The sequence below is a fragment of the Hemibagrus wyckioides genome, linkage group LG06 (assembly GCF_019097595.1).
Source record: "Hemibagrus wyckioides isolate EC202008001 linkage group LG06, SWU_Hwy_1.0, whole genome shotgun sequence".
NCBI classification, from domain to species: Eukaryota; Metazoa; Chordata; class Actinopteri; order Siluriformes; family Bagridae; genus Hemibagrus; species Hemibagrus wyckioides.
Window position 1 is genome coordinate 36,451,714 of NC_080715.1, and position 13,250 is coordinate 36,464,963.

Consider the following 13,250-nt stretch of genomic DNA (forward strand, 5'->3'; position numbering starts at 1 on the left):
GCTCTCTGCGCACTGTTCTTGAGCTAATCTGAAGGCCACATGAAGTTTGGAGGTCTGTAGCGATTGACTCTGCAGAAAGTTGGCGACCTCTTCGCACTATGCGCCTCAGCATCCGCTGACCCCACTCCGTCAGTTTACGTGGCCTACCACTTCGTGGCTGAGTTGCTGTCGTTCCCAAACACTTCCACGTTCTTATAATACAGCTGACAGTTGACTGTGGAATATTTAGGAGCGAGGAAATTTCACGACTGGATTTGTTGCACAGGTGGCATCCTATCACAGTTCCACGCTGGAATTCACTGAGCTCCTGAGAGCGACCCATTCTTTCACAAATGTTTGTAAAAACAGTCTGCATGCCTAGGTGCTTGATTTTATACACCTGTGGCCATGGAAGTGATTGGAACACCTGATTCTGATTATTTGAATGGGTGAGCGAATACTTTTGGCAATATAGTGTATATGCTTGGTTCATATTCAGGAGAAATAATATACCAGATTTTGAATAATATTTCCAAGCCATTGTTAAGTTTTTAGCAACACTGTCCTACAACAGAAAAACAGAACATAGCTATACAATTAATTTACAATAGCCGACTACTAATTTCTTTAGAATTAGGAATTTACTCACTTTATAGTTTATTTGTGAAGTGATGAGCTTTTTTTTAGTCTTATTAACAGAGAAAAAGAGTTCCAGATGAGTTATTGTTGTTAAAATGTACATGTACTGTAAGTTGTCACAGGAACTAACTTATATTGAGGATGTTCAACAACATCAAATAAAAGTATAAACCATAAAAGATCATGCAAACATGTCATTTGTTAATAAATGAATCATTTAATATAATCTATTCGGGATTAAAAAGATATTTGTGGTGCAGTTCAGTCTAACAACCTAACAGTTTTCTTATTTTGTGAACGCCCATATCAAAACAGAGACATTCTTGCTGCCCAAATTCAATCCCAACCCTGAATAACACTAACTACATTAGCTTAGCAAGCCATGTTGATTGTTTAATATTAAGGCGACATAAGATCTGATCAACTTTCTGGTCAGAAAGTTGCATGTTTAAGCCCCAGCACAGACAAACTGTCATTGTTACGTCCTTGTGCAAGGCCCTTAATTCTCTCTGCTCCATATCCTGGCTGATCTTTTGCTCTGACCCCAACCCCTAAGACGAGCTGGAATAGGCGAAGAAAAAAAATCACAGTGCTGCACTATACATGTGATAAATAAAGGCTTCTTCTCACCACATATCTGAAGCTAAAGATGCATATGGAAAGCCAAAAGGGTCAGACAAAAAATCACAGAAATATGTATCTTAATTGATTAGTTTATTCCTATAATATATTCTGTAATATATACCTAAGCTATCATTTTAGATTGCATTAATGCATACAGAATGGATTATTTATTAAATAAATTATATTGCACTCATAAAATAGATTTATCTGTGTAGTAAACCAAAACCTAGTTGCCTCTGCCAAATAACTAGTAATTAATTAAATAATTATGCAAAATAATTATAAGAGAGTTATATATGGGAACGTCTATGTTTTGTTATCAAACGCTGAAACATTTGAATTGTAATCTTGAAATGTTCTGCGTAAAATGGTCCAAGATCCTTGTTTTAGCGTCTACATCCTTGTTAGACATTACAGGAAGCTGTTTGATTCTCCAGAAGATGCTTTATCAAATAGGAATTGCAGAGATCTGGAAATTTCCAGAAAATGCTAGATAAACCCCAAAGCAGTTAAGGATGCTAAAAATAATAACATTGGGGATGATGGTCAATTTAAAAGCTCATGAGAACTCATTAGTTCAGTATATGCCTATTATTTTTTCTGTTTATTGCATTATAACTGGGCTTGTAACCAGTTTAATGTAGATAGTAGGCTAGTAAGAATGGCTAATAGTCAAACTGACAGGCTAAAATGCTAACTCTATCATCCAGCCTGCACATAGGCCTCTATTGTCTGCCACTGTAACAAGAAGAGTACTTGAGTGCAATATGATTAGACGTCAAGTCTCTTTGGATAAGAGAAAAATAATGGTTATAGATCACTTAATGCAATAAATCAACACCTCCTGTGAGGAGATGTTTAGCTAAGAACTATCTAAGAAGCTGACAGCTTAGTTGCTGTAAACTAGCATTTAGCTTCTCTATTTAGTGTTGTTAATAAATTATGAAATTGTTGTTGGAATGATGAACGGTCAGAAAAACGAGTAAGGGCATTATCATAACGTCATTGCCTTACTTTCTTAATTAGTTATTAGCGAGAAAACGTTTGCTGTACCACTTTAGGAAAGATTACTTCGAAATATTACCTCCAGAGTAGATAAAAACCTAGCTAGCATAGCTAATAGGCAACATTCAAATAATGCTAGCTATGCTAGGTATTTTCTAATCTTGAGGTACAATTTCTAAGTAATCTTTTCTAATGTGGTACAACAAATGTATTTTCACTAATCACTAATTAAGAAAGCGAGGCAATGATGTTATGCTAATGCTCTTGATAAACTGTCTTGTCAAGACAGCCCTTGCTAATGCTAACGTTAGTTGAACTCTATAGCACACCACAGGTTCTGAGGGAGTTCAGTGTTCAGTTGTATGGGCTAGGGGCCTAATTTTGATTAATCTTGACTAATACATCCATAACAAAAAACTCATTGTATATTATATACAATTTGATTATATTTGTGCTATCGTTTAAATTATTCTTTGAATCAGACCGAAGTTTTGTGTTTGATATTGATCATATGGCTAACCCCCACCCTAAAGTCTCTATTACTATTTGGTACTATTTAATGAGCTTGACACTGTGGTACTTTATGGTAACTATGTTTACATTTTTCCTTGTACTGTATAAGGTTGAGGTGTGGGTTGATGTGCACAGTGAAGCAGGTTGAACTGAAGGCTGTCTCTATAATAAAGAATCTGGAAAGTCTGGAAATTGGGTTCTGGCAGCCGATTAAGTGCAGATAGAGTATAAAGCATAAAGCAATGGTGAGTTAATGGATGCTAATGGGCAAGAGGGACTGGGTGAGACTTTACCGTCTGGCGTAAAATTCTTCTGAAGTCTGATTGTCTGCCATGTCCGGGCGTGTGAATGAGCTGTTAGGGGAAGGATGGGATCCGATCCAAGGGATAAATAGGTCTCTGATGCTGGGTAGACCACTGTCTAGCATAAATGTGAAAATCTTCTATACCAGAAGTCCTCATATATCTTCTATACCAGCAGTCCTCATTTACATCTGCAAACATTTTAATTCTGCTGAAATATTAATTACTTCTTTTTAGTGACTATTAATTTAAAAAATTCACTTTTTTTTTATATAGATATAAGTTGTAGAATAGTGTGCTCACTGCCTCACCTACCTTCCACAGAGGTGTTACACCTAGTGGTCAAAATAGGAATTGCAACAAGCACTAATAGAAGCCACTGGGGCAGAATTTATGCTGCCCCACAATCTGGTAGAGGAGCAGCGGAGACACATTTAGTGACAGGGTTGCCGGAGATTAAAAATACACCACTCCCGTCAGGATCGTGTTCTATAGCAAACATTGGAATTAAATCTAAATAAATTACAGCAAAATGATAAAGCGTAAATGCAGGCAGTGTGTCTATAATGTATAGAACCATTTCTATCGTGAGGGAAAAAAGACGTTTTATTGGTTTAATAAGGTCTGTACATACCAGAAGTTAGAAATACTTCCCCACAGAAAGGCTGAGAAAAAGAAGAGAAGTATTTTCTCTCTCTTTTCCATTGACTTTTTTGGTTGGTTTAGTTTTTTTTGTGAAGATATTTAAAATGGACTGAAACGTCCTGATAAAGTGTATAAATGTCATTATTATTGATTATTAATGAATCGTGAAATTCGATGGACATGCCATGAACAGTATTAAAATGAAAAATCCTGTCACTGTGATTTCTCTCATTTATGTCTAAGACATGGAGAAAAAAAAACGCACTCTGAATGATACTACAACCACTAGCAGCCCGCAAAGCCTGTCTGTGACCTCCTTAGTGTAGTGTTTAACAGGAGACGACTTAAATGGCCGCCAAGAGGGTACTGATTGAAGACATGAGCTGGCAGCTTGACAGTGACCTTGTCAGTGTGATTTTTTTTGAAGATACTGACTTCACCAGGAACAGGAGTAGACCTTAGTGTACCAGATCACAAGTTTAGAATTTTTTCCCTTGTGTTTAGTGGTGTGTCGTGTCATGTCATTTGTTGGGGTCTGTGCATGTCTGGTATACAGGGTGGAGTTTCAACACCCCCACTGAAATATTTTCAAGGTCCATATGCTTATTGCTGGATGGTTAAAATAACACACAGCACATATGAACGGTATGATCTGTATGATTTCAGCACAGTTACTACACGTTCAATGTCAGATAACATTTTTATTTTTTCTGCGGTAAAAATTTTAACCAATCAGGATGAGGCATTGAGGTTTAGAGATTTTGATCATTTTATAACATAAAAATATTTTTTTCCTTCTATTTTAATCATTTTCAGTGGAACTGTCATAAAGGTATTTTTTTTTCATCAACATTATTAATATGACAAGATTAATGTTTAGATGTATATTCACACAAAAAGCACAAAACTAACAGATTTCCTTCTCCCACCTAAAATGAATTCCTGCCACTGCTAGGATAAATGAATGTCTTACAGAAGGCGCTTTGAGTAAATTCCTAAGATAAGATGTGCACAAAAGACTTCAAGGTCTTTGTTTGTTGGGTTTAAACCAAGCTAGAGCAATCACGAGAAGGTTCTCCGAATTAAACAGCACAGGGAGGGTTGGACGATTTTTTTTTAAATCATCATCATCATCATCATCGCCTCTCTATTATCTGTTATGTCCAGCATCACTTCTATTTCATTTCTAATCACTTCAAAATTTGAATACTTCTCTTTAATAGTATTGTTAATAAATCTTGTATAACTATGATTATTTATATTTCATTTTCTTTTACAACACCTCCCCCGTCCCCCAACTTAGTCTCATTTGCCAGTGCCGCCCACTAAGCTAGCACAGCAGCTGAACACGCTTGGAAATATATGTTAACTCCATTCTCCTGCTGTGTTGGATTTGTATGCATGGCATGAGAGCTCTGTTATGTCAGACTTGATCATGCTGTAAATTGAGGCACAAAATTAAGTCTGGCTTCACAGTGACTGGCAGGAGACGCAGCCAATCAGGAGAGAGCACATGCTAGAGCGTGAAAAGGCATACTGGGAAAAAATAGGATTCAGGATTGATGGATTTAAGGCACATTTTTAAAAAAATATGTGCGCTGGTGACATTTTAGAAGCAATGACATCTGATATATCAAAATAGTTTTTATTTATCTATAAACGCAACCAATCAACATAGTATGAATAGCTATGTACATAATCCATGCTACACAATAGATGACAATATAATATAAGCGGCCGATGATATACGTTAGAGCATCCCTAAGGAACACTGTGTGTGTGTGTGGGTGGATGCGTAGGAGGGTGCAAAATGGAGTCACCAAGAGAGACGAATGTGTTACTCAGCAATCCCAAGGGATTAAAAGAATAAAAGAATTAATTAATGCTCACATTTACCAGCCCAATTAGACTACATTATTCTTTCTAAGCAATTAAATGTGTCACCAGCTAAAAATAGGACTGCAGTGCAATTTCCAGGGTGAAGGGATGAACCTGTGTGTGTGTGTGAGGAAATGGAAGTTTCTTCCTCTTAGATTCATTTAAACATTCAGATCTGAGGTCTGAATAGGAGTCTGAATTGAATCAAAATAAACCTGCGCCATTTTCTTTCCATTTCTGAGCACCAAACGTTGCTAGATGAAGCAGAGCTTAAAACCTAAAAGCTTGCAATCCGTAACAGGTTCAATCAAGGAACAAGGCTGCTTAACTATTTACGCCCAATTCCGCGTCACAAAAAACAATATCTAAAGATCTGTTGCGTGGCAGATGTGACAAATGTTCATGATGTCTGGCTCCAATGTGGCATTCCAGAGACATTCAAGACCTAAAAATGGTGACCATCTGCTTCATGCATGTGTCCAAAAATCCAACTGTGCAACTTGGAATGTCTACCACACTTCAAATAGCCACGTCGCATCGGTACAGTGAGAATGTGATTATTTCATTCGAGATGCCTTTAGTCATTAATATGCTTTTAACACACCTTTACTGCTTAGTAACATTCAGGATGCCTACTGGTGTCCATTTACCACCTCCTACTCGCCCATGCTGGGGTGTAAGAATTAAGTTGTAAAATCCTTGGCATGTTGCACAGGCTAAGCTCGGTGTGTGAACTGCTCAGAGGAACAGAAAATGGAGCCAGTATTGGAGATCTGTAGCATTCGTCCGTCTCAGTAATCGTACAGAAATCGTGGCTGCTGTTCCATGTACTGTGTGTCATCCGTATCATGATGTCGACGTATCTGCATCTGCATCTGACATTTAAATGAAATTTAAAAAAAAACAAAAAATGAGCAGGCTACTCGTTATGCATCCTGATGAAATCTATTCAGTAAGCAAACTGAAGAGTGTGTAATGTGCATAGCAGGTGTTTCAAGTGTTGCTGCACAAAGAGGGAGCCAAGTGTGAAGCTTTGTTTGCTTCCCAGTGTGCTGGCTCCTACACAATAACACAGATACGTTACTCTAAACATCAAGCCGAACGTGTGTATGATTCATGCATCTCTTTCTACTATACAATGTTTAAGGATAACTATGTTAACATTGTGTCTGACTGTACAATAATGGTGATTATTAGCCAAGCTGATACGCTGGCTTTCTGCTCCATGCTGGGCCATAGCTGACCCTGTGCTCTGGCTCCTCACTGTGCTGGAATGTGTACGTGACCAATAAAGGCTTCATCATGAATACACTTAAACACATACATGTCATGACACACACATGACACATAGGATGTCTTTGTAGGCTGAAGCATTCAAATTTACCTTGAGCAGAAGTAAAAGGGCCGATCTTGTTCAGCATTACATTCACGGCAGACGCCCTCATCCAGATGAACCTACAATTTATCTCATTTTATACAACTGAGCAGTTAAGGGTTAAAAGACTTGCTCAGGGGCCCAGCAGAGGCAGCTTGGTGGACCTGGGATTTGAACTCACAACCTTTCACTATTAAGCTACTTACATCCCATGACAATGCACCTGTGCACAACGCAAATGCTATGAAGATATATTTGAAATGGAAGAACTTCCCACAGAGAGCCCTGATGTCGTCTCGCCTGAACACCTTTAGGATGAACTGGGACCTCCTCACCTCACACTAATGCTCTTCCATAACAAGCTGAATGAACACAAATCCCTCCAATGCTCCAAAATCTGGTGGAAAGCCTTCCCAGAAGAGCGCAGATTGCTATAACAGCAATATGAGGATTAAATCATGAATGGGATGTTCACCAAGCACATATAGGTGCTATGATGATCAGGTATCAATGCACATATTTATAGTGTATAATACACTCAACAGCAACAGGACACATGAAGTGCAGGAAAAAATCTCCTTTTTAAACAACGGATGGTGTAAATGTGGGTCCGAATATGTTACGTATCTCCATAGAGCAGACTACCACAAATACACTTTTTATTAATCCAAAAGTTCACTTATTGTGAATGAATGATCTTGTATTTTATAATTCAGGACACTTCTTTTTTTTACCAGATCCCTAATGGAGTTAGATGATGATGATTATCATCATCGCACAGATTTTCTGGGAGTAAGCGAATCTTCAACAAACATTTAAAACACTACTCCCACAGCATAACGCCAGTAACAAGACACAAAGCATGACTGGGAAAATAATGCAGGCTGTTTATTATCCTCCTGTGATGCCTCAATCTCACAACAGGGAGTGGAGAAAACGGCAGACACGGTTTCTCATCTTTCTGGGAATAAAAACGTAAACTCCTTTGCTGTGATTGTGCTGTAGGCTGGTATTAAAGCTGCACTGACACAGCGGATCTGAGACCTAACTCGTTGTGTCACGCATCCACCCAAGAGAGTGACTGGGCTATTCCACAATGTACCACGTTTTATTGAGGCTGTTACATCCGTTCAAGCGCACATTGAAGCCGTGACCTGATAATAGCACAGACTTACATGCTGCAGAATCAGACACACTAGCTTTGAGAAGAAAATATTTCCTAATAATATATTCTTCTATTTTTTATGATAAGATTAGAATAAGCCAATAATTTGTTTTTACTAAATCCAAGCTAACTGTATTTTTACTTGTGATCAGTTTTGCAGCAGGATTGTTATTTTAATCCCACTCGCACCCACTCACAAAGGAATTGTTTGCTTTTACAGACACTCTTGACCAATCCCACCCACACCTGCAGTATTCTATACCACCCATAATTTGAAACCACAATAATAATCCTGACCAGGATAAAACAGTAAAACTAGCATATTAATGTTAATAAAGGTATCATAACCTTAGGTGGGTTGCCTGTTCCGCCAAGAGAAACAGAGGTAGCATTATTATTATTATTATTATTATTATTATTATTATTATTATCATCATCATCCCTGTTACTGTGCTTAAATTTTGCTCTCGCTCTCCTACACAAATAGATCGATGTGCATGTAACACCAGCAGGCCCTCATCCTAAATGAGTATGTTAATAAATACATGAATCACCCTCCATCAGTGTATGACCTGTGACTCAGGCCAGCTTTGCACTCATTGCCGCCAATGAAATTCACCACACTAGGAAAAAGGCATCCTTTTAACAGTATCCTAGCAACCACGGTTGGTGCAAATCCATGACCCTCATACGCTACGTCTGTAGAGCCCCACACACACACACACACACACACACACAATCCATAAAACGATGAGGATTTCATCTTCCTCCTCTCAGTCGACATAAGTGTCTTCCCTCCTCTACCTCTCTACCACTCTCTATTTCTCTTCCTGTCCTTTACACCTTCCCAATCTTGTTTTCTCTCCTTCTCACTTTAACCTAGCCATCAGTTTTCATCCTAAAGGCGCAGGCTTCAAACAGTGACTGAAACATTACAGAACCTGCATAGCGCTCAGTCGACAGTATGTGACAGGACTGCGAATGTAAAGAATGTAAAACATGAAGGTTTTTATCTCTGGATGCTCTATCAGGTTATATTTTTTCTCTTTTTGTGTATATAGAACGGTACAAGAAGACATTATGTTGTTAGATTAACATCTAGATGCCTGGTAATAGCTAAGAAATAGAGTCTGTCGGATCTGGTTTATTATACGCTGTAGCAGGAAATCTACACAGTATCATTCGTTCCAATCCTCACAGCTTTTTTTTTCTACCTTAACACCTTTTTAGGACTCCAGATATGAAAAAAAAAGTCACAAGATGTGAAAAATGTGAAGAAAATACGACGTTTAATGATGGAATGTCCTATATCTGGCAAGCTAGAGTAAATCCATGTAGAAAAAAATCAAGGCTGTTTTGCAAGGTCTTGAGAAGGAAAAGGACCGTCTATGAGATCCTTCTAGAAATGGCAGGTAAATCTGTTGAGCCCATAATATGATTGTGTTTAATTTAGCAGGTTGTCCTTCACTTGTCCTTTCTTCCAGGTCAAAACCGATGAAAATCTAAAATCCAGTATGCAAGCTAACCTAAAACTTTGTAGTATACTTAATTGTCTGCTAAAATATAAACAATTGTGTGTCTTTATCGTGGCAAAAGGGGGAAAAACCTGTAATTTCAGAAAGCTTTTTCTTTTCTAAGCAGATATGTATCGATCAGGCACTACACGGATTACCCATCCTACTTAACCGTTTCTCAGTGCAAAAGAAATTACAGCTCTATAAATATTTAAGCATTATTGACCCTCTGAATAGTAAGCAATACACACCAATGATCATGTGTTACTACAGATCTGAGCTAATACACTCCACAGCTGTATCTGTAACGACAGTCAAGGATTTGGAAAGTCACCCAAATCACTCTTTTTTAATTATTCTGTCTTTCAGTCTTTACAAAGAGCCTTCGGCTGTGTGTCAAACAGACTTCAAATCCTTGACGTGTGCACTACTACTAAGTAGAAATCAACAGCCAAGGTTACTATGAGTTGCTTAGATTCTGTTCTTTTGTCATCTGTAATATTAACTGTTCACAAGTGTGTTTTTTGTGTGATATGAATTCATCTGAACAATAATGATATTCTGATCCAATTTAACATTCAACTGTGCTTGATCCTACAAAAAAGACAAGAAAAGACATGTAACTAATTGGCTAATGTGGTGTTAAATTAGATGGTAAAACGAGAATTATACCAAAACACACAATTCTGTATAATTTCGTCCGGATAGAATTATAATAATCCTGCTCAAATATAATGTAAAACTAACTAGTTCCCCTGTTATTTATCAAATACTCTTCAGTAGAATGAAGATAGGAAATAGGTTTTGACTTGCAGCCTCTGTATCCACTGTATCTGTAGTTAAATCATACATACACATAAAAAGGTACTCCAATATTCATCTTAAAAGGCAATCGTTTACACTGTTATATCTTATCTTAACAGACAGAACTGGTAGCTAAAAACAATACAGCGGTAAAAGAAAAAGTCTTTAAAGCCAAATGTGACATTTTAAAGGAAAAGGAGACACATGAAAGGTTTCCCTTCTGATGCCGGGCTCTTGTATACCTCCTGCCTGGACCAGTATCCAAATACCCTGACCACACTCTGAAATCTTTAAAGAGTGAAACAGATTTCATCCAGGCAGACATTTTAGTAGCTTCCATGTTCCATGACCTGCAAGTGTATCAAAACACTCATCAGCCCAAGCCTACTGAGTGCGAAGTGTCATGTCTTTCTAATAGCAAGGCTTAAATGACATTTGTTGCTCTAGCGTGTTATTTCCGAACCCAGTTCTTTAACGATACAGATTTGTGTGACGTGTTTAAATATAAAAATGTTGAAGATTACGATAACTGAAAACTCCATTTTTTTAATCGTGGAAGCCGGTTTAACATTGACGAAGGTATGGTCGATTTTATCCACCTTGGGATGAATAGTCAGAGCTAAATGTGATTCCACAGGTCTAGCTAGACATAATGGCTCTGTCTGCAACACTCATCCACAATCAACTAGCCTGCCATGTGATTAGGTTTGCAATTTGACCCACGTAGGATACATTGTGGTTAGAAAAATACCCTCTGGCTTTATGGCATAGTGTGATATGGAATGATATGGCATGGTACAGTAAGGTAGGGTCCAGTACGCTATGGTATGGTATGGGGACACGCAGCAAATGAGGAAACTGATCCACCCATGCAGCTGCTTCAATCCATACACACACACACACACACACCCATGGTCTGTTCAACTTCAGCAGATGTTCACCACCTACTGACGTGATTGCAGTGAAGTATATGCTCCTTCCATAGCCTATATAATATCTGTAGCTGTAAAACAGTGACCCAAGACCGAAAGTCATTCATTCTACATAAAAACAAAAGGAAGGAAGGAAGGAAGGAAGGAAGGATGAGAGGAAGGAAAGGGCAGCTCTCTTATTTAATGCTATGCAACTGACATTATCTTTAGATGCTCATAGTGAACACATCTCTGACTGGTAACTGACCCCAGTTTAAACCATTTTATATTTCCCGTAACATAAATAGCATTGCATCCGTGGAGACCCTGGTTATATTATGAGTACATGATCGCAAGATGATTGTATGATGGCGTGCCGCAGGTTGTCTCCATCTCCAACGGAGAGAGCGCGTGCTCGCGCTGAATCTGCTGCTGCTTTCCCTCCTGTCCATGTCTCTCTGTCCCTGTCTCTGTCTCGCGCGCGTCCGCGTGCGTTTGCCCTAAACGCTCAAATGCATAAATCGAGGCCATGTTTTGACTATTATCATTACCCAATGAACAATGAAGCTCATGTCCGGATATCCTTAAGCTGTGGCTATGGGTGTGGATGGATGTAGATCGAGAGAGAGAGAGAGAGAGAGAGAGAGAGAGAGAGAGAGAGAGAGCGCATCCTAATGTTTATAACGAACGGATGCGTGATGTGCGGTGCGATAGTCTGATCCCCACCCACCGCGTTAACTTAATTACTGCCCTAAAATATGATGAGGATGACACTGCTGCGGTGGAGAAGCATCTTATCTAGGGTTTAGGCTATTCCCGATGCACCGCGACCCTCACTAATATGAAGATGGATGGATGGCTGGATGGATGAATGAATATGACATCGCTAGACAACGCCAGAAGCATCAGCACCCTTATCGCAGTCCTTATCATCGCCCCCTAAATCCCTGACATTACCCGCATGAGCGGGTGCAGAATGCGGCATTATTTATTTACCTCTCCGCCATGGTCCCCTTCCTTTTCCTTTCGCCAGTTATAATCCAAAGAAGGTAATCCACAGAACGTCAGTCATGGTGCTAAAGGGGCTCCGTCACCGCAGTACAGATATCTGGAGCACGCGCTGTATCTCGCCCGCGTCTCCGTCACCACCGACAACCTGACGTCATCTTGCGCTCTTGTGCATGGTGGATGGCCGGCGGGTTGCCATGGCAGCAGTGCAACGCCGATCTTTAAGCACAAATTCCTCTTCTTCTTCTTCTTATTATTATTATTAGTAGTAGTTTTATTTTTATTTTTATTATTATTATTATTATTATTATTATTATTATTATTATTATTATTATTATTATTATTTTGCTGTCTGAATTGTTTTATTTAAAGGTGCAATAGGCGTTTTAAGAAATCTTACTAATACCAATAACCGGGAAAAATAATGGAAGATATGGATGATAATAAAATGATAATTTAACCTATTACTTCAACACAAATGTATTATTTATGTTAGAAAACTTTCCAGTTCGTTTTGTTTGAGCCACTGGTCAGTGATTTTAAAGACACCAACATAACATAACATAACATAACATAACATAACATAACATAACATAACATAACATAACATAACATAACATAACATAACATAACTCCATCCCTATCTTATCATTCTATCAATGGGAAAAAAAAAACATCACTTTGAAAAGTGTTTATGTACAAGAGTGAGAGTATTTTTATTTACAAAATTATTTACACATCTAAATTATTTTGTTGAAGCATTCTGTTGTAAAAAGATATTTTTTGTAAAACATCATAGAGAGTTTATTATTATTTTTTATTGCTGTGGTTGTTGTGTATATTTACATGTATTTAGAATTAAATAACATATATATATATATATGTATA

General features: G+C 38.1%; 2 protein-coding genes across 2 annotated transcripts in view; one reads left to right on the forward strand and one right to left on the reverse strand.

Annotated features, from left to right (window-relative positions):
• arhgap39 (Rho GTPase activating protein 39) overlaps nucleotides 1-12,494 on the reverse strand; it is a 31,982-nt gene extending 19,488 nt beyond the window's left edge. Inside the window, exon 1 of the mRNA XM_058393371.1 lies at nucleotides 12,351-12,494. Within this exon, the coding sequence (XP_058249354.1) occupies nucleotides 12,351-12,361 (11 nt within the window). The 5' untranslated portion in view covers nucleotides 12,362-12,494. The remainder of the gene's footprint in view (nucleotides 1-12,350) is intronic.
• Nucleotides 1-13,250, forward strand: part of LOC131355114 (cilia- and flagella-associated protein 57-like) — a 47,091-nt gene that overhangs the window by 16,485 nt on the left and 17,356 nt on the right. The gene's annotated exons all lie outside the window — the stretch shown is intronic.